At 40.7% G+C, this 22,130-nt stretch overlaps 1 protein-coding gene across 2 annotated transcripts in view; it reads left to right on the forward strand.

Annotated features, from left to right (window-relative positions):
* N4BP1 (NEDD4 binding protein 1) overlaps nt 1–22,130 on the forward strand; it is a 63,804-nt gene that overhangs the window by 30,378 nt on the left and 11,296 nt on the right. For both annotated transcript variants that reach the window (XM_055412820.2, XM_055412821.2), the window contains exons 2-4: nt 11,648–13,341; nt 20,046–20,176; nt 21,736–21,832. In XM_055412820.2, the coding sequence (XP_055268795.1) occupies nt 11,648–13,341; nt 20,046–20,176; nt 21,736–21,832 (1,922 nt within the window). The remainder of the gene's footprint in view (nt 1–11,647; nt 13,342–20,045; nt 20,177–21,735; nt 21,833–22,130) is intronic.

Genomic DNA, 22,130 nt, shown 5'->3' on the forward strand with positions numbered 1-22,130 from the left:
TAGGGAAATTGAATTAATAATATAAAAATTCTCATAAAAGAAATTACTGGGCCCAAGTTGTAGCAGAGAAATCTGCAAGGTGTTTTTAAGAGTTAACATCAACTCTGTGTCATCTCGTGCAGAAAATACAAGGGGAGTAAAGACTATTCATTTGTAATCTGTATTTTCTCAGTGCCCAAACCAGACAAAGGTGGTGCAAAATAATAGCAAGTAGAATCCATCAGTCTATAAAAGAATTAAACATCATGACCCAGTGGTGATTATCCCAGGGATGCAAGGCTGGTTCAGTATTGAAAAATCAGTTAATGCAATCTATCATGCTAACAGGCTGAAAAAATAAATCAGGACATGATTACATCGGTGCATTTAGTAAAGCATTTAACAAGTTTCAACACTTCAGTTTCATGTTCATACTCACAGCCAAGTAGGAATATAGAATACTGTTATATCTACTACCAGGGGCAAGAATCCCTTAGGAGAAATGGAGTAGCCCACATAGGCAACAAGAGAGTCCAAAATGCAGTACTTGGGTGCAAATCTCAAAAGTGACAGAATAATCTCGGTTCATTTCCAAGACAAACCGTTCATCACAGTAATCCAAGTCTATTCCCCAACCACTAATGTCGAGGAAGCTGAAGTTGACTAGTTCTATAAATACCTACAAGACCTCCTAGAACTAATACTAAAAAAAGATGTCCTTTTCATGTCATAGGAAATTGGAATTCTAAAATAGGAAGTCAAGAGATACCAGGCCTTGGAGTACAAAATGTAGCAGGGCAAAAGCTAACAGTTTTGTCAAGAGAACACATTGGTTGTAGCAAAAACCCTTTCCCAGCAACACAGGAGATCCCTTTACAGATGACTTTACCATAATCAAATAGCCAATCCCGAAATCAGATTGATTTTGTTGTTTGTAGCCAAAGATGAAAAAGTTCTATACAGTCAGCTAAAACAAGACGTGGAGCTGACTCTGGCTCAGATCATCAGCTCCTTACTGCAAAATTCAGGCTTGCATTGAAGAAAGTGGGGGAAACTACAGCCATTCAGCCTAAAACAAACCCCTTGTGATTATACAGTAGTTGTTGTTCAGGTGCTAACAGTGTCTGACTTTTTGCGACCCCATGGACTGCAGCACACCAGGCTTCCCTGTCCTTCACTGTCTCCCTGAATTTGCTCAGACTCGTGTCCATTGAGTCGGTGCTGCCATCCAACCATCTCATCCTCTGTCACCCCCTTCTCCTCTCGCACTCAGTCTTTCCAGAATCAGGGTCTTTTCCAGTGAGTCGTCTCTTCGCATCAGGTGTCCACAGTATTGGAGCTTCAGCATCAGTCTTTCCCGTGAATATTCAGGGTTGATTTTCTTTGGGATTGACTGGTTTGGTCTCCTTACTGTCCAAGGGACTCGCAAGTCTTCTCCAGCACCACAATTCAAAAGCATCAGTCCTTTGGCACTCAACCTTCCTTACGGTCCAGCTCTCAAATCTGTACATGACTATGGGAAAAACCATAGCTTTGACTACACAGATCTTTGTTGGCAGAGTGATGTCTCTGCTTTTTAATACACTATCTAGGTTTGTCAGTCGTGTGCAACTATTTGCAATCCCATGGACTGTAGTTTACGAGGCTCCTCCGTCCATGGAATTTTCCAGGCAAGAGTAGTGGAATGGCTTGCCATTTCCTTCTCCAAGGGAACTTCCTGACCCGGGGATTGAACACCGGTCTCCCACATGGCAGGCAGATGCTTTACCCACTGAGCCACCAGGGAAGCCACCAGGTTTGTCATAGCTTTTCTTCCAAGGAACAAGCATCTGTTAATTTTGTGGCTGCAGTCACTGTCCGCAGTGATTTTGGAGCCCAAGAAAATGAAAGCTGTCACTGTTTTCTCTTTCCCCAGTCTGTTTGCCATGAAGCGATGGGACCAGATGACGACCTAGTGTTTTGAATGTTGAGTTTTAAGCCAGCTTTTGCACACTCATCTTTTACCTTCATCGAGAGGCTCTTTAGCTCCTCTTCTCTTGCTGCCAGTAATGTGCCAGCAATCTCTGTGTCTGAGGCTGCTGATCTTTCTCCCGGCAGTCTTGATTCCAGTGTGTGCTTCAGTCAGTCCTGCACTTCACATTCTGTACTCTGCACAGAAGTTAAGTAAGCAGGCTGACAATATACAGTCTTGATTACTCCTCTCGATTTTGAATAAAGTCATTGTTCCATGTCCAGTTCTAACTGTTGCTTTTTGACCTGCATACAGGTTTCTCAGGAGGCAGGTAAGGTGGTTTGGTATTCCCATCTCTTTCAGAATTTTCCAGTTTGTTGCAATCCACAGAGTCAAAGACTCTGTAGCGTAGTCAGTGAAGCAAAAGTAGATATTGTTTTGAACTTGGGAGTTTGATCTGCTTACCCTGCCTTTTCTATATCTAACTCGTACATCTGGAAGTTCTTGATTCGTGTATTGTTGAAGCCTAGCTTGAAGGATTTTGAGCATTACCTTTCTAGCATGTGAAATGAGCACAGTTGTGTGGTAGTTTGAGCATTCTTTGGCATTGCCCTTCTTTGGGATTTCAATGAAAGCTGACCTTTTCCAGTCCTGTGGCCACTGCTGAGTTTTCCAAATTTTTTGATATATTGAGTGCAGCACATTAGCAGCAGCATCTTTTAGGATTAGAAATAGCTCAGCTGGAATTCCATCATCTCCATGAGCTTTGTTCGTAGTGAGGCTTCCTAAGGCCCACTTCACTTCACATTCCAGGATGTCTGGCTCTAGGTGAGTGATCACACCATTGTGGTTATCTGGTTCATTAAGACCTTTTTTGTACAGTTTCTTCTGTGTATTCTTGCCACCTTTTCTTAATGTCTTTTGCTTCTCTCAGGTCCTTGCCATATTTCTGTCCTTTATTGTGCTGATCTTTGCATAAACTGTTTCCTGGGTATTTCCAGTTTTCTTGAAGAGATCTCTAGTCTTTCCCATTCTATTGTTTCCCTCTATTTCTTTGCTTTGCTCATGAAAGCCTTTTTTATCTCTTTTTGCTATTCTCTGGAACTCTGCTGCATTCAATTGGGTATATCTTTCCCTTTCTCCTTTGCCTTTCACTTTTCTTTTCTCAACTGTTTGTAAAGCCTCCTTAGAAAACCACTTGACCTTCTTGCATTTCTTTTACTTGGAGATGGTTTTAGTCACCACCTCCTATACAGTGGTACAAACCTCCATCCATAGTTCTTCAGCACTCTGTCTACCAGATCTAGTCCCTTGAATCTATTTGTTACCTCCACCGAATAATCATAAGGGATTTGATTTAGGTCATACCTGAATGGCCTAGTGGTTTTCCCTACTTCTTCAATTTGAGCCTAAATTTTGCAATAGGGAGCTGATAATCTGAGCCACAGTCAACTCCAGGTCTTGTTTTTGCTGACTGTATAGAGCTTCTCCATGTTTGGCTGCAAAGAATATAATCAGTCTGATTTTGGTATTGACCATCTGATGATGTCCATGTGTAGAGTCGTCTCTTATGTTATTAGAAGATGTTTGCTGTGACTGGTGCATTCTGTTGGCAAAACTGTTAGCCTTCGCCCTGCTTCATTTTGTAACTCCAAGGCTAAATTTGCCTGTTACTACAGGTATCTCTTGACTTCCTACTTTTGTATTCCAGTCCTCCATGATGAAAAGGACTTTTTTTTTTTTTTAATGGTGTTAGATCTAGGAGGTTTTGTAGGTCTCATAGAATTGTTCAACTTCAGCTTCCTTGGCATTACTGGGGGATAGACTTGGATTACTGTGATGTTGGATAGTTTGCATTGGAAATGAACTGAGATCATTCTGTTGTTTTTGAGACTGCATCCAGGAACTGCATTTTGGACTCTCTTCGTTGACTATAAAGGCTAGTCCATTTCTTCTAAGCTATTCTTGCCCACGGTAGTAGATATAATAGTTATCTGAATTTGCTCATTCCTGTCCATTTTAGTTCGCTTATTCGTAAAATGTTGATGTTCACTCTTGTCATAGTCTGTTTGACCACTTCCAGTTTACCTTGATTCGTGGACCTAACATTCCAGGTTCCTATGCGGTATTGTTCTTTACAACATCAAACTTTTACTTTCACCACCAAACACATCCACAACTGGGCACTGTCATAACTTTGGCTCAGCCTCTCAGTTGTTTTTGGAGCTGTTTGCTCACTCTTCCCCAGCAGCTTCATCCAGTAGCATATTGGACACCTACCAACCTGGGGAGTTCATCTTTCAGTGTCATATCTTTTTGCCTTTTCATACTGTTCATAGGGTTTTAAGGCAAGAATACTGAAGTGGTTGCCATTCCCTTCTCCAGTGGACCACGTTTTATCAAGCCCTGACTAGCAGGGACATGCCTTTCAGCTACTCCACGTAGCTAGATGGCATGCCTGGCACCCTGGTTGTCCCACTGCTGGTCCTTATTGAGTGTGTAAACCTTCACTGGGCGTTCGGTGTTGGTCAGCGTGCTGCCTAGGGGCCAAGGCAGAGGCCCTGCTGTAGTCGCTGGGAAGGGATCTGGAGAAGGCTGGAGCCGATGTTGGAGGACGCCCAGGAACAGAGGGCTCTCCGGCCCCACAACTGCTGCTGGCCGCCTCGGGCCAATATGCTCCCCAGGAGTGGAGGGCACCTCACCTCTTCACTGCCTCCTGCTGCTTTAGGACCAATCTGCTGCCCAGAAGCAGATGGCACCCTGGATTATACAGTGGAGGTGATGAATAGATTCGAGGGATTAGGTCTAGTAGACAGAGTGCCTAAGGAGCTAGACAGAGTGCCTGAGAACTATGGACGGAGGCTCGTAGCATTACAGGAGGTGATGACTAAAACTGTCCCCAAGAAAAAGAAGAGGTAGCAAGAAAACACAGAAAAACTATACAAGAAAGGTCTTAATGACTGGGATAACCACAGTGGTGTGGTCAGTCAGATAGAGCCAGGCCTTCTGGAGTGTGAAGTCAAGAGGGCCTTAGGAAGCATAATTACAAACAAAGCTAGTGGAGATAATGGAATTCCAGATGAGCTATTTCTAATCCTAAAGGATGATGCTGTTAAATTGCTGCACTCAACATGCCAGCAAATTTGGAAAACTCAGCAGTGACCACCGGACTGGAAAAGGTCAGTTTTTATTCCAATCCCAAAGAAGGGTAATGCCAAAGAATGTTCTAACTATTGTAGAGTTGCGCTCACTTTGCATGCTAGTAAGGTTATACTCAATCCTTCAAGCTAGGCTTCAACAGTACATGAACCAAGAACTTCCAGGTGTACAGGCTGGATTTAGAAAAGGCAGAGGAATCAGAGATCAAATTGCCAACATTCTCTGGATCATAGAGAAAGCAAGGGAATTGCAGAGTAACATCTGCTTCATTGACTTCACTAAAGTCTTTGACTCTGTGGATCACAACAAACTGGAAAATTCTGAAAGAGATGGAATACCAGATCACCTTACCTGCCTCCTTAGAAACTTGATGCAGGTCAAGAAGCAACAGTTAGAACCCTACATGGAACAACTGACTGGTTCCATATTGGGAAAGATGTCCAACAAGGCTGTAATTATTACCCTGCTTGTTTAACTTCTGTGCAGAGTGTATCACACGACATGCTGGGCTGGATGAACCGCAAGGTGGAGTCACTATTGCTGGGAGAAATATCAGCAACCTTGCGTATGCAGATGGTACTACTCTAATGGCAGAAAGTGAAGAAAAGCTAAAGTGCTTCCTGGTGAGGGCAAAAGAGGAGAGTGAAAAAACTGGCTTAAAACTCGGCATTCAGAAAAGTAAGATGGTACCATCTGGTCCCATCACTTAATGGCAAATAGATGGGGTGAAAAGTGCAAACAGTGACAGATTTTACTTTCTTAGGCTCCAAAATCACTGTGGATGGTGACTATAGCTATGGAATTAAAAGGCACTTGCTCATTGGAAGGAAAGCTATGACAAATGTAGACAGTGTTTTAAAAAGCAGGGACATCACTTTGCTGACACAGGTCCCTCTAGTCAAAGCTATGGTTTTTCCAGTAGTCGTATACGGATGTGAGAGTTGGAGCATCATAAAGAAGGCTGAGTGCCAAAGAATTGACGCTTTTGAACTGTGGTGTTGGAGACCCGACTCTTCAGAGTCCCTTGGACTACAAGATCAAACCAGTCAATCCTAAAGGAAATCAACCCTGAATTCTCATTGCAAGTTCTGATGCTGAAGCTCCATTACTTTGGCCACCTTCAAAGAGCTGACATTGGAAAGACCCTGATTATAGGAAAGATTGACGGCAAAAGGAGAAGAGGACGGCAGAGAATGAAATGGTTAGATGGCATCACCAGCTCAATGGACATGCAAACTGGGAGACAGTGAACGACAGGGAAGCCTGGTGTGCTGCAGTCCATGGGGTCAAAGAATGTCACGCAGAACATAGCAACTGAACAACGGTCCTTAATGTGATAAAGAATATGTACAAAATCTAACTGAGTGGTGAAAGACTGCATGTTTTCTTTATAGATTGTGATCAAAAGAAGCTCGCCATCTCTCACTCCTGCTCTTTGGCACAGTACTGAAAGTTCTAGCTAGTACAGCAAGGTGGGGAAGTAAAAGGCATATAGATGAGGGGAAAAAAATCTAAATGATGTAACTAACTGGAAAACCCCACAGAATATAGAAAACTCCTGGAATTAGAAATCGGACCAGCAGGGTCACAGGATATAGGGTCAACGTACAAAAATCAGTTGTACTTCTGTTTATGAGCAGTGAACACATAGGAACCAAAATTAAAATGCAGCACCATGTTCAGTTACTCAAAATTATGAAAAACTTGGGTGTAAACCTCACAAAACATGAATAGGACTTGTATGCTCAAAACTATGAAACAGTGCTGAAAGAAAGCAAAGATCTAGAGAAATGAAGAGACAGCATGTTCATGCAAGAGTCTGCAGAAGTAATTTATCCTCAAATCAAAGTGCAAATTTAGCATACTTGCTAAATAAGATTAAGTTAAAATTTGATATGAAAAGGCAAAGGAACTAGAATAGCTGAAAATAATTTTTAAAAGAAAAATGTGGGAGCAGTCACTATCCAATTTCAAGACATTGTATAATTATAGTAGTTGATACTGTGTGGTATTGGTGTGGTGTTGGTGAAGGGATAAATTCATAAGTTGATGGAACAGAATCAGGAACCCAGAAATAACCCCACACAAGTATGGCCAGCTGATATTTGATGAACACGCAAAAGCAACTTAATAGAGAAAAGATAGTCTTCTCAGGAAATGATGCTAGAGCAGCTAGATATCCACAACCAAAAACATGAACCTTGGCTTAAACCTTGAGTTTGATACTAAAATTAACTCAAAATGGATTCTAGATTGAAACGTAAAACTTTTAGATGCTAACACACAAGAAGTCTTTGGGACCTAAGGCTTGGTAAAGGAAAAAACCAATAAACGGACTTCATTAATATGAAAAATGTTTACCGTCACAAAAGATCCTGTTAAGAGGATGAAACACAAGCTATAGGAGAAAAAGTTGCCAGCCTCTTACTTCACAAAGTATTCATGTCTAGAATACACGAAGAACAAAGTTCAGTAGTAGAATCTACACAGTCCGTTTTTAGAAAGTGAACTAAAAGAAATGAGCAAACAGTTCACCCAAGAGGGACTATAGATGGTAAATAGAATATACAAAATGTTCAACATCACTTGCCATTAGGGAAATGGCAAAGACCATGATGAGATACACTGCACTCTTACTGGTTTGGTCTAGTTGCTAAGTTGTGTCTGACTCTTTGTGACCCCGTGGACTGTAGACTGTGAGGCTCCTCTGTCCATGGGATTCTGCAGGTGAGAATACTGGAGTGGGTTGCCATGCCCTCCTCAAGAGGATCTTCCCAATCCAGGGATCGAACCCGGGTCTCCTGTGTTGCAGTCAGATTCTTTACTAACTGAACTATGAGGGAAAAACTCTTACTAGAATTTCTAAAATAAAAGCTAGTGGCAATACCAAATTCTGGGAAGGATGCAGAGAAAGTGGGTCTTTTATACATTGCTAAAGGGAACATAAAATGGTTTAGTTATTCTGGAACATACTCTGGCAGTTCCTTGAAAAACTAAACATGTACTTAACATACCACCCAACAGTTACACTCCTGGGCATTTATTTCAGAGAAATGAAAATGTAGGTCCACATTAAAACCTGTACATGATTGTTGAGAGCGTCTTTATTTGTAATATCCCCAAACAGGAGCAACCAAAATGTCCCTCAATAGACAGATGATTAGAAAACTGGTTAAGAGACTTCCCTGGTGGGTCTGTTAGTTAAGAATCTGCCTTGCAATGCAGGGGAGGTCCACAGAGCAGCTAAGCCCTGCATATTGCAACTGGAGAGTCTGTGTGCTGCCTGAAGCAAAAGATCCCACATGACACGACGATCCCATGTCCCACAGCTGAGACCCGATGCAGCCAAATAAATAATCTATGTTGTAGAGTAGTACTCAGTGGAAACAAGAAATGAACTGGTGATACATGCACCAACTTGGATGGATTTTAAAGTTACGTTGAGTGAAAAAGCCAGTCTCAAAAGTCACATATGGTATAAGTCTGTTTATATAACATTCTCAAAATCACAGATTAGTGGTTGCCAAGGGTAGGGATAGTAGATGGAAGTGCAGTAAAGTGTGATTATAAAAGGGTAACATGAAGGAAATCTTTGTAGTGATAATTCTGTATCTTGATTGAGGTGGTGTTTTCAAGAATCTATACTTGTGAATTAAAAGACGCTTGCTCCTTGGAGGAAAAGCTGTGACAAACCTAGACAGTGTATTAAAAAGCAGAGACATTACTATGCTGACAAAGGTCCGTATAGTCAAAGCTATGGCTTTTCTAGTAGTCATGTATGGATATGAGAGTTGGACCTTTACGTAAAGAAGGCTAAGTGTCAAAGAATTGATGCTTTCGAACTGTGGTGTTGGAGAAGACTCTTGAGTGTCCCTTGGACTGCAAGAAGATCAAACCAGTCAATTCTAAAGGAAATCAATCTCAAATATTCATTGAAAAGACTGATGCTGAAGCTGAAGCTCCAGTACTTTGGCCACCTGATGTGAAGAGCTGACTCAGTAGGGGAAAAAACCCTGATGCTGGGAAAGATTGAAGGTGGGAGGAGAAGGTGACAACAGAAGATGAGATGGTTAAATGGCATCACCAACTCAATGGACATGAATTTGAGCAAACTCTGGGAGATAGTGAAGGACAGGGAAACCTGGCGTGCTGCAGTCTATGGGGTCGCAAAGAGTCAGACATGACTGAGTGACTGAACAACAATACTTGTGATGAAATGGCATAGAACTGTATGCACTCACTGTATAAACGTAAATGTCCTGGTTTTGATTTTGTTCTGCAATTATTAATGTGTATTATGTAATGGTTGGAGGAAACTGGGTAAAGAGTACACAGAACTTTTTATGTACTATCTTTACAACTTCCTTTGCAATTTCAAAATAAAGAACTTCAGACCACAGTCTACATGCAGCATAAGTTCAAACAAGTGATAGTAAAATGTTGCCCATTTGGAAATCTTAAAAAGATGCTCACATTAATATTTAACACTGCTTGTACATCTAGGGAAAAAGGACAGTTGATAACTGTATTTTGTGTTTAACACAATTACCATGGTACAAAAATCAGTTCAGTTCATTCACTCAGTCATGTCCGACTCTTTGCGACCCCATGGACTGCAGCACTCCAGGCCTCCCTTCCCATCACCAACTCCCAGAGTCCACCCAAACTCATGTCCATTGAGTCAGTGATGCCATCCAACCATCTCATCCTCTGTCGTCCCCTTCTCCTCCTGCTCTCAGTCTTTCCCAGCATCAGGGTCTTTTCCAAGGAGTCAGCTCTTCACATCAGGTGGCCAAAGTATCAGAGTTTCATCTTCAGCATCAATCCTTCCAATGAATATTCAGGACTGATCTCCTTTAGGATGGACTGGTTGGATCTCCTTGCAGTCCAAGGGACTCTCAAGAGTATTCTCCAACACCACAGTTCAAAAGTATCAATTCTTCAGCGCTCAGCTTTCTTTGTAGTCCAACTCTCACAAAAGTAGCTCTAATAAATTGTTCTTTTTTTTTTTTAAGACTCCTCTGTCCAGCATCAGTTATCTTTATTCTTTACTAACAAGCCCACAGATATTCCAGGTTTATCCAAAGGAACCTAAGGAAGTAAAGAACTCATGACTGAACATTATACTACTTGGGTCGAGCTTTCCCCCTTGTTGTTTTCCTTGTATTCCTTATGTTTCATCTCCTCATCAGGAATTTTGTATTCTAATTGTGTAAACATGGAATATGTACACATTTGTGTATAAATTATAATGGAAGTTATGTGGCCATTGTAATACATATACATATTAGGTGCAGGATTGTAAAGTCTCATAACTACATAGGTTGAACTTTTAAATAGCATCATTTTGGATAACACCATTCTAATTTTAGTTTAAAGTTTAGATTGGGTATCCCCAGGCTGTCTGTCCAGAAGGTTTCACTGATAATTTAAAGTAACAGTTTCTATTATTTGGAAAGCACTTATGACACCCTGTTGTTAGAACTTTACATTCATTATTTAATTGAATTTCTTCACAGCACCTCTGAAATTGCACTAGCCTCTCTCTCTCTCTCTCTCATAGCTGCAGAAACCGGGCTGAGAAGGGTTAGGTAACTTGAGCAAGGTCACCAGTTGTATGGCTGCAATTTGAGCCTGGGAACTGACTCCAGCGCCCAAGTTATTAACAACTATGTTCCACTGTGGGTATGAGGGCTCACATGTTTACTTGATTCACACTTCTGCCTCCAGTGGCAACCAAGTTGCTCAAGAACCCAGTTCCCTTTTGTACCTCGCACAGGCCTTTTTCAGTACCAGATTTCACAGAAACTATAGCTTTATATCTGAGAATGGTGGTACCATTCAGCATTCTCTGGTTCTTTATATTTAGATCTACATTTAAGTAGTCTGGTCATTCTTAGAAAACAGACATAAAATTACATAGGGTATATACATTGTTCCAGCCAACTAGAAAAATTTTTGTTGTTAAACTGATCTTGTTTTAAATTCCAGTGTGGAATGGGGAGACGACTCCTCTTATGACTAGGCCACTGTTAGGAATGATGATGTGTTGGATTAAAGATTTTTGTGATGGTTCAAAAAAAAAAAATAAATAAATGCCTTCAAAAATCAGTCTGTTTTATCTGGAAACAATAGTTGCAAAGAAAAAGCCAAGGTTTGTTTTAGAGTAAATCCTTTGACTTAACTCCTCTCTGAATTATGTCATAGTAGTAATAAATGACAACTAGTAGCACGCAAAGATGTTTATTCTTTATAGGACTAAATAAATCCAGTCTGGTCATTATCAACTGTGCAGCTAGGCAAACTCCTAAAGATTGCATTGCAAGATACACTATTGAAAATGTTACACATACCTGCCTTTTACGCTTAGATGCAGAGTTTTCAGTTCCTCTGAAGACAATTAAACAATTTATATCTTTTATTTTAAAAACATGGTATTTTTTTCAAAGATAATTAGCAGGCTTTTGACTTTTGTAAAGTTTGTGTTTCACATGTAACATAATATGTGCTGTAAAGTGCTTTTATAAATTGATCTAATTTCTTGTCTTCTCTTTACAGGAATATATTAAAGGAATCTGTGAACCTGAACTGGAAGAAAGAGAATGTTACCCCAAGGCCATGCACTGCATTTTTGTTGGGGCACAGAGCCTATTTCTGAAGAGCTTGATTCAGGACACCTGTGCTGATCTCTGCATTCTCGACATCGGTCTCCTTGGCATCAGAGGAAGTGCCGAAGCTGTGGTCATGGCTCGGAGTCACATTCAGCAGTTTGTAAAGCTCTTTGAGAATAATGAGAACCTACCCAACAGCCAGAAAGAATCAGAGGTAAAAAGGGAATTTAAACAATTTGTTGAAGCTCGCGCAGACAGTTACACAATGGATTTGTTAATTTTACCCACTTCCTTGAAAAAAGAACTCTTGGCACTCACCCAAGGTGAGGAGAATCTATTTGAAACAGGAGATGATGATGTTATTGAAATTAGAGATTCTACACAAGCAGAGTTTACACAGAATGCTGCCACAGGGCTGACTACTTCCAGAGATGAAATTGTTTTGCAGGAAGATGCAAGAAATAAAGCGGGGACTCCCGTTTCTGAGCTTACAAAACAAATGGACACAGTCTTTTCTAGTTCACAAGATGTACTTTTTGTTCCAATAAATGGTGTAACCCCAGATGAAGAGGCACTTTCCAAAGACAGAGTTTGTCACAAGAGGAGGTTTTCTGATTCTGAAGAAAGGCATACCAAGAAACAGTTTTCTTTGGAAAATGTTCAAGAGGGAGAGCTTCTACATGATGGTAAGACAGTAGCTGGAAATGTAATCATTGATGTCTCTGATTCTTCTACTGAGGCCGAAAATTTAAGTCCAGAGGTAAAAGACACTACTGAGGAAATGGAATACAACATTCTCGTGAATTTTTTTAAAACCATGGGCTATTCCCAAGAAATTGTTGAAAAGGTCATTAGGGAGTATGGACCATCTACTGAACCATTACTACTCTTGGAGGAAATTGAAAAAGAAAATAAGAGATTCCAAGGAGACAGAGAATTTTCGCCTGGTACTGTGTATCCAGAGACCAACAGAACCAAAAATAAAGGTGTTTGTAGCAGCATAAATGAGCTTACAGCAGATTCCACTCCAAAGAAAACACAAACTCACACACAGCAAAATATGGTGGAAAATTTTTCTCAGTTACCATTCAGAGTTGAATCAAAACCATGTACCTCAAATTGCAAAATTAATACTTTCAGAACAGTGCCAACAGAACAGAAACAAGAAGTCTGGAGTTCAAATCAGAGCTACATTTGTAACATAGACCTTGAAACCGATGGCCTTTTGCCCTCTGTTGTCCCTTCAAGTCCCAAAGAAGTTGTCAGTTTTGTTTCAAGAGGAGCTTCAAGTCACCAGCCCAGAATTCCAGTTTTTCCTGAAAATGGTTTGCAGCAGCAAGCAGAACCTTTGCTTCCAAACAGTATGAAGTCTGCCTGTGAAAACCGCTCAAGGTGTTGTGGCTCTCCTCAGTCTAAGCCCGGCTGTCCACCCCTTTCTCCACCAATGCCGCTCTCCCAGCTGCTACCTTCAGTTACTGATGCTAGGTTGGCGGGACCTTCTGAGCACGTTGATTGCTCAGTTACAGGGGTTCAAAGATTTCGAGATACTCTGAAAGTGCCCTACAAGCTGGAATTAAAAAATGAACCAGGGAGGACGGATTTGAAGCACATTGTTATAGATGGAAGCAATGTTGCGATTACGTAAGTCCACTCTCTTCAAATTGTAGCTTTCAGTAGGGCTCTTAGCCATGTCTCAGATTGCAGTGTTTATAGGATCTATCCTGTGTGTAGTTGACCCCATTCTCTGGCATTGTAGACTTCTTTCTTCACTCTGCTGAACCTATATTTCTGAGGACAGGGAATGATAGAAAACTTGGCTTTCACATTGCATTTCCCAGTGATAAGTAGTGTAGAGACTTAAATCCTCAGATTCTTAATGCTATCTTAACACCACTGGATTCTGAATACAAGGATGAAGCTTAAGACAAAAATGAGATTTCTTTTTCTTTTTCTGTACAACATGCCAGGTCTTTACCCTGGAATGTGCAGTGATAATAGGCGTGATGTACTTCTGTTATACTTTCATTGATAAGAGTGACAGCAGTTTCCTTTCAAAGGAATTCTTCAGTTTGAGTTTCTTTATGGGCCTCTGCTCTTACTGAAAGTTTGTATAGTAAGAGAAGTTAAATGATTGTTTCTATTTAGCCTGTCTCAGAACTTTAAGGGGCAGTTTGATATAAGGAGAGTGTAGGGGTCAGAGTCTCCGCCCACTGGGAACCAGCTATTTGACCTCAGCTGGGTTTCAGCCTGCTTTGTTTCACTTGCTACAACCTTTTGCCCTGAGCTAAAGGACTTCTTTATCATGCTATTTCAACAACTGCTAGGTAAAATCTCTCTCTGGTTTTCAAAACCAGTCACTCCACTGATTTTGAAGATGTCTTCAGTTCACTTCAGTTCAGTCGCTAAATCGTGTCTGACTCTTTGCGACCCCATGAACCGCAGCATGCCAGGCCTCCCTGTCCATCACCAGCTCCCTGAGCTTATTCAAGCTCATGTCCATTGAGTCGGTGATGCCATCCAACCATCTCATCCTCTGTCGTCCCCTTCTCCTCTTGCCTTCAATCTCTCCCAGCATCAGGGTCTTTTCAGATGAGTCAGCTCTTCACATATGGTGGCCAAAGTATTGGAATTTCAGCTTCAACATCAGTCTTTCCAATGAATACTCAGGACTGATCTCCTTTAGGATGGACTGGTTGGATCTCCTTGCAGTCCAAGGGATTGGCATTTTAAGTAGCTGCAATTCAAGAAAAGGGGCACCTGGACATGGAATGAAGGAGAAGTTGAAATACAGTTGGCCCTCTAATGCTGTGGGGTTGGGGGCTGTTGCCCCTCTGCATGGTCAGAATTAACTTTATTGTCAGCCCTCCATAAAGCTGTTCTGTATCTTACAGTACTAAAGTATTTACTATTGAAAAAGGTCCATGTTTAAGTGGACCCTGTGTTCAAACTTGTGTTGTTTAAGGGTCATATGTACTTTCCTGAATTGCTGCATGCTTATATGACCTCTTTCCTAGGAATTCTAAAACATCAATTAATCCCCTGATTTTTCAGGAATACTTGATAAAATTGAAAAATGAATTGAAAACTATTATTAAATTATGCATTTATTACATATTTGTTATTTTTTGTTATAATTTTCAGAGATATTCACAAGAAGATAATATGATGAATTCCATCCATGTTGGGATTCACATTCGAGATTCCATTCATTTGAGATTCACATGTACCCATCACCTGACTTCAATAATTACCAACTCATGGCCTGTCTTGTTTCGTCATTTCAGACTTTGTTTCATCTGCACCCCACCTGCTGCTTTTCACCCATTTTGAAGGAATTTTCAGATTCTCATTTCCATCGATAAATATTTTAATATTTTAGTACCTATTTTTTAAATATAAAGATTCTTTTGATTTTTATTTTTTGAATGGTGCTGTTCTTTGCTGTCAAAAATAAGAAAAGAAAATGCCAGCATTTCACATGTAAAAGTGAATATTGGCAGTAAAAATATGTAATATGGTTGTCTTCATTTCCAAATAATGCTGTTTATTGTCATTTCACTTTGTTTTTTGGCAGTTCTTTTGGGGAAAACCCAGCAAATGGCCCACAACTGTATGGCATTATCTAAGTAAAAATGTAAAGTGCAATTTCAATTACTCACAGTCCAAGCCCCACAGCAGTTCCTCATTGTTACAATTTCTTGAGCCTAATGATGATATAAAATTTAGGTCACGATTATGAGTAATATTAATCCTTTTTCATTTTTCTGTATGTGGAGAGATTTCCCAACTTGGTGTTCAAAGACTAAGAAATGCAAATTAAGATAGAATGAGCAGTGATAATGATGCTTTTAGAAAGCCTTTTGTAGTAACTAGTGTGTTTCTCAGAGGAGTTACTGTTGGAATTGAGAGTCACACTGGTTGTACAGAACAGGATGTTTTTGCATATCTGGTCCCTCCTACTTTGCCCATAATGCCCCCAAGCCATTGTGACACCCCAAAGCACAGTTACATAATTCCTAACATCCTTCAGTACAGTACCATTTCTTTTGAAAACCACTGAATTAGTGCACTAAGGGAAACCACTGGCTGATTGAGAGGATTTTAATTTTCTTTGAATTCATAGATGCCTCAATTAAAAGCAACTCTTTTACAAAGGATGTACTATCCTAGGCAGACAGACTTATACTTAATTTGATGGAGATTGATCTGAAACTGTCAGTAATTAAAATTAACTCTTATTCTGGGAAGAAACTGTTTAATGTGTACAGGGTTTTATTTTTTGGAGTGATGGAAATGTTTTGGAACAAGATACAAATGGTGGTTGCACAACATTGTGAATATACTAAATTCACTTTAAAAATGATTGTTTTACATTGTGTGAATTTCACCTCAATTTTTTTGAGTCAGAAAAAAAATTATCATTCTAAATCAGCTGCTTCAGTTTAAATGGGAATTATAAACTATGAATTCCATAAAGGAAGTGACTCATGTGTGTTCGGCTCACTGAACTATTCCCAAGGTCCATGGTGCCTGGCACGCAGTAACCACTCAGTGACAATATGTTGAATGAATGAATGAATTAAAGACTTAATGAAGGTCAGGATTGTCTAAATGACTTTTCACCACCTATTTGTAGCTTGCTTTTCCAGTTGCTGTAGTAAATCAATTTGGATTACATTTCAACAAATATTTGGAATCTTAAAACTGAAACACTTGTTATATGTCAGGTACTGTACTTTATCTTTTAAAACATAACCTTTACACCAGTTTTGTGAGGTAAAAATTATCTGTAATATACAAACATGAAATGGCTTGAAAATCTTGTCCAAGATTATGCAGCTAACAAAATTTTGACCCATGATACAGTTCTCCAGAGCACCCCACCTCTTCCCACAGAAGTTGAGATTGAATTTTTAGGCCTTAGCACCATTGCATACATTACTCCTGAGTTGCTTAGGCACTGCTGAGTAAACCTCACTAACTTGACCCAGCTAGTTGGGGAAGTAGTTAAAAAGGAAACTTGAGTATTTGAGCAATAGGTTTGAACCCTTCCTTAAAGCCACTCAGGCCCACCCATCCCTGGGTTTCTGCAGAGCCTTATTTATTTGCCAGGCCAGTGTGATGTCTGCAGTTTATAACACACCGTGAGAAATTCCGAAATACCCTACTTAATGCTGCTGATCATGCATATCTCTGCTTGGTTTTTCCCCTTTGTCACCGTGAATGAGTCAAGCGGTGAGTAAATGGAGATTGTATGTGGTGTATGGCTAGACAGCACCGCAGTGGCCAGGTAGCGTTTGGTCTGTGTCAGCCTGAGACTTTAGCAGAGAGCACCTGACTTATCTGAATAGATAATTTTCCATGTAGACGAGGTTTGTCCCTCCACTTGCCTATGTATTTTAACCATTTTTTTCATGGTAGTCTTGTATGTCAGGGTTCCATGGCTCTTGTTATTATTAAATGGAGGCTATAGAAAAGAATTACTCTTTCCTGGGTAACTCAGAAAGGGTTCTTCTCTCTTTCCTCACACTGCCCTGCCTGGTTCTGTGATGGCTCTGAGTTTTCATCAGTTTTATCAGGTATTTATCACCCATCTCCTCTCTGCTTTGAATCCTCTTCTTTCTAGTTGACTGTCTGCTGCAATACAGAAAAGGAAAACAACATAATAGTGTAACTTATTTCCAGGTATGTGGAAACAGAAGTTTAAATCTCCCTTGAGAGCCTGCACATCTGGCTTCTCAGGCTTAATATCTGTTAATTCTCCCTTTGCATTTGGGAGCCCCAGAGCTTTGGCCTTCACCAAGGTAGAGAGGTATTATTGTACATGGACCCTTTGTCTCTGAGTCAAAAAAGACAGTTGGTCTGTGTTTACCTGTCACCAAGTTGTTTTTCTGTGATTGCAGAGAGGCTAGGAGACAGCACATTTTTTACTTGGTCATGATATGAAAATAAAAGTGGGACATTATTATTTTAAACTCAGTAATTTGGCTCTACTTGATTTTATTTCAGTTGTTTTGTCTTCTGGATTAGTCCATATGTTCTTTACCAGAAGTTTGAACTGCTGTTTATTCCTGAGTCAGCTCTAGAAGTTTTTCAGGGGGGCGGGAGGAGAAGGGGACGACAGAGAATGAGATGGCTGGATGACATCACCGACTCTGTGGACATGAGTTTGAGTGAGCTCCGGGAGTTGGTGATGGACAGGGAGGCCTGGCGTGCTGTGATTCATGGGGTCGCGGAGAGTCGGACACGACTGAGCGACTGAACTGAACTGAACTGAAAACTGTTTTGCTCTTATCACTGAGGAAAACTAACCCTTTGAATTTTTTTTTTCATATATTTTTTATCTGTGCTGGTCCTTCGTTGCTGCTCAGGCTTTTCTCTAGTTGCGGACAGCAGGGGCTACTCTCTAGTTGCAGTGTGCAGGCTTCTCGTGGTAGATTTTCTTGTTGCGCCGAGCACAGGCTCTCAGGCACGCAGGCTCCAACAGTTTTGGCACATGGGCTCGGGTAGTTGAGGCTTCCAGGCTCTAGAGCACAGGGTCAGTAGTTGTGACACACAGGCTTAGTTGCCCCTAGGCTTGTGGGATCTTCCAGACCAGTGATCAAACCCGTGTCTCCTGCGTTAGTAGGTGGATTCTTTACCACTGAGCCACCAGGGAAGCCCCTGGAATTTTGTTTTCGTGCTAATGTTTCTAGAAACTCCACTCTCCCCCTCTAAGCTTGCAAGGGGTTCCAGGGCAGTAGAATTTTATCTACTGTCATTTCCCTCCTTTTCCTTGAAAAACGTTAGTCGCTTGATCGTGTCCAACTCTTCATGACCCTGTGGATTGTAGCCCGCCAGACTCCTCTGTCCATGAAATTGTCCACGCAAGAATACTGGAATGGTAGCCATCCCTTCTCCAGCGGTCTTCCTGACCAGGGATTGAACCCAGGTCTCCTGCATTGCAGGCAGATTCTTTACCATCTGAACCACCAGGACCCAAAGGAATGGACTGAGACTTTATTTCCACTTAGTTTCTGCTGTTGCTATCAACAGAAACATTTAAGGAAAAGAGGAAAAAGAGTTCATATACATTTGTGTCTGATGAATCAGCTAAGAAGGCACTTAATAAGCTTTTTTAGTGCATGTCTCTCAAGAGTAAGACCCTCTGTACAAAAACTCCCCCCCCCAAGCTGATTTTCCAGTAGCAAATGTCATATTGTTACATTCCTGCCATATTTAAATGCTTTTAGATAAACAAGCCACTGCTAAGTTATTTCATCAAGAATGGGTTTGTTTACTTGTGTACATTTCCTGGAGTGGCGCTGATGCCTGTGCAGTCTCTGATTTATGATTCACTGAGAAGAGTGGGTTTTAGCCTCTAAAAGGAGGCATTTCTGAGCCACTCTTCTGGATGTTAGATGCCTGTTTTAGGTCCAGCCCATTCTTGATCCATGAAAACATAGATTTAGTTGGGGACAATACCACTGGGGATAGTTGAAAGGGTTAGCTTTTCTTTAATTGCTGGAGAATAATTTTTAAATATTTTTCTTCATTTCTTGTGAAATTGGTTTTGGGATGGGGAAGCAGTTTTTAATCCTCTGTCCATGAGTTACAAAGTAAGGGCCCGACCTGGCCACCACCTGTTTTGGTGAACATGGAGCTTAGCTCCAGTCCATCTCTTCGAGGTGACAGTTCTTTGGTGCAGCAGTGTCTGGTGCTCACTCATGTTCAATACTTCCCCTTGTTTAATCACTTTCCCCTTGCTTTCTGCTTCCTTCAGCAGAATCATATGCCATGGCCCCCAGGTGGTTTCATGTGAGTCTTGCCGTCAGCTTGTTTCCTGGAAGCTGTAAACTGAGTCGGTTTCCCAGTTGTCCAGAGAGGGGATGCAGCCCTCCTGGATGGAGGCAGATGCATTTGAAACCCCTGGAAGTTGTGGTGGTGAGAACATGTCATGGGATCGTTCTGATCATAGCTGCTTCTGCAGCAGCCACAAATTCCTTCTAACATTCATCAAAGATTCTTGGAGGCCAGTGGACTAGGACTCTCTAGAATGAGCTCTTCATCTAAAACCAAACATATAAGGGGTAGTAAACAAGTATAGCCCCAAAGCTCAAACTGCCCTCTGCCACAGAAGCACACTCAAATCAGCTGAGTAAAATACAACAGGAATCACGAAGCTACTGAGTCACATCTCCTGTCGTGGTTTCACTTTGCTTTGCAAAGCAGCAAACTATTAAAGCAAATATTGTCCTAATTGTTTTTGTTGTTTGTGGATTTTACTCTTTCACTTTATCCTGGTAAAACTTAACATGCTTTAAACATGCTTTCAACTGAAATAAATTTTACTTATTTTCATATAGCCATGGTCTGAAAAAGTTCTTTTCTTGTCGTGGAATTGCAATTGCGGTTGAATATTTTTGGAAGCTCGGCAACAGAAACATCACTGTATTTGTTCCACAGTGGAGAACAAGGCGTGATCCTAATGTCACAGGTGAGACAAACTGATTTTTCCAGGTTACTAATAATTAGGTAATCAGTTGGCTCTTAATTGCAACACACACTACTTAGAATAGTGCCATGTGCCGTAGGCAGCAGCTTTAAAGCTTTGAAAACAAAACTGTAAATTTGTTGCACCCAGTTTAAAAAAAAATTCGGTTGAAGAGAGTGTTATAGCATAAGACATACTTGGGGGAGGGATGGAAAGTTTAATAGATGTTATATAAAAAGTTATTTTAGTCTTCATTATATATCACTAAAAGTTTCTTTGACTTTCTAAAAAGTTGATTAAATATGTCTTTCTACTAGGCTGGGTTTCTTCCTCTTTAAATAGTATTTTTGAAAATGGTCATTTGATAAATTTGGAACCCTCACATAGGATATCTTTTTAACAGTTTGTTTAATAGCTTAATATAAGTCATTTATGTTCACTGTGTGGTACTGCATGGCTGACCTGCAGGCCACACACAAAGATTTGAACTTTTTATGGATTCTGAAATATCTGGAGAAACTTAAGGTTTTTCTTTCTTGGGTGAAGATTGGTGAAAGGGCTGTGCCAAGCAGCGTGATGCATCAGACTACCTGGAAATAAAAGGCAGACTGGGAGGAGGAAGGGTGAGAACAGGACCCACCCAGCACATTCAGCAGGAAGTAGTAAAACTTAGTCGCTGTTGAGGTAGAAATGGTAAAAGTACATTTCCCAGGTATCCCGACTCCCCTCCCTCAGGGGAAGTGTATTTGTCCTAGCAGAGGGTACTTGAGAATGAGGCAGAACTACTCATTTCAGTCATTTTTGCAGTAGGATCCCTGAAAGAGTCTTGTAAGCCTTATGTGCTGTGCATTTCTAGAGCCATAAAGCACTGTGTTTGGACAGTTCAGCCTAAGTCAGTGGTGAGTGCCATTGCAGGGAATGCAGGAGTGGGAATCTCAGACCCCGAGCCTGTAGGTGCTGTTTGCCTATTATTGTTTGTGGTTTGGCCCTCTTTTATTCTCTGTCATGACCCACTCCCATGAAAATCAGTAAGTATTTGTACCGATAACAGAAAAGAGATTAGATAGGGTAGCAATCAGAGGGAGATTTGACAGACTCTTGGAATAGGGACCAAGCAGGCCTTTCTTGGGATCAGGACAAAACAGTCTGTCTGCCTCTCTGGCATCCCTCTTCTATTCCAACCCCTGCCCTCTCTTAGGGACTTTGGCCCTCACTCTCTTTGTCCTCTATTGCTTGTAATGTAGCTGAGAAAAAGTTCTTAATAGTAAGATCCTTTATGTATAGGTTTATGGTTTGTTCTTCTTAAGAAGCAAATAAGTTGAACATTTTTAAGTTTAAAAAATAGCTAAAGTCAATTTTTACATTACATTTGTTTTGGAATATGTATTCTTTGATTTTTTTCCCCCTTCCCAGTAAGTTCATAAAATGCAATCTTTGTGAGTCAATAGAAAAAAAGTTACCCACAACTCTCCAAGTGAAACATTTGGGGGTGCTTTCATTTATTCAAACATCTGGGAAGATAGCCTTTTTCTGAATGTGTATTTAACTTATTCCATAAACAGAACAGCACTTCCTAACCCAGCTCCAGGAGCTTGGAATATTATCTTTAACTCCTGCACGGATGGTCTTTGGAGAAAGAATTGCTTCTCATGATGACAGGTATGAAAGGCTGTTTTCCTTTCTAAAGTGGGTGTGGGGTGGTGAGGAGCCAGTCACCTGCTCCACCAGACAGTTCATCAGGCACCTGAATCCACATCTTAAAAGGACATGCTTGACCCGAGTTTGAGAATTTTAGCATTCAGTCTTTAAGGTTATACTAATACATTCAGGGACATTACCAAAGAAACGATTGAGTTAAAAAAAGTTTTTTAATAAAACCTGGCTGAGAATCCATAAGTAAAACCCCATGTTGAGCTGTAGTCTTTTTAAACACTTCCTAGAAGCAATGTTTGTCTTG

This window comes from Moschus berezovskii, chromosome 22 (genome assembly GCF_049115385.1).
Source record: "Moschus berezovskii isolate FMDL1 chromosome 22, NW_MosBer_1.0, whole genome shotgun sequence".
In the NCBI taxonomy this organism is placed as follows: Eukaryota; Metazoa; Chordata; class Mammalia; order Artiodactyla; family Moschidae; genus Moschus; species Moschus berezovskii.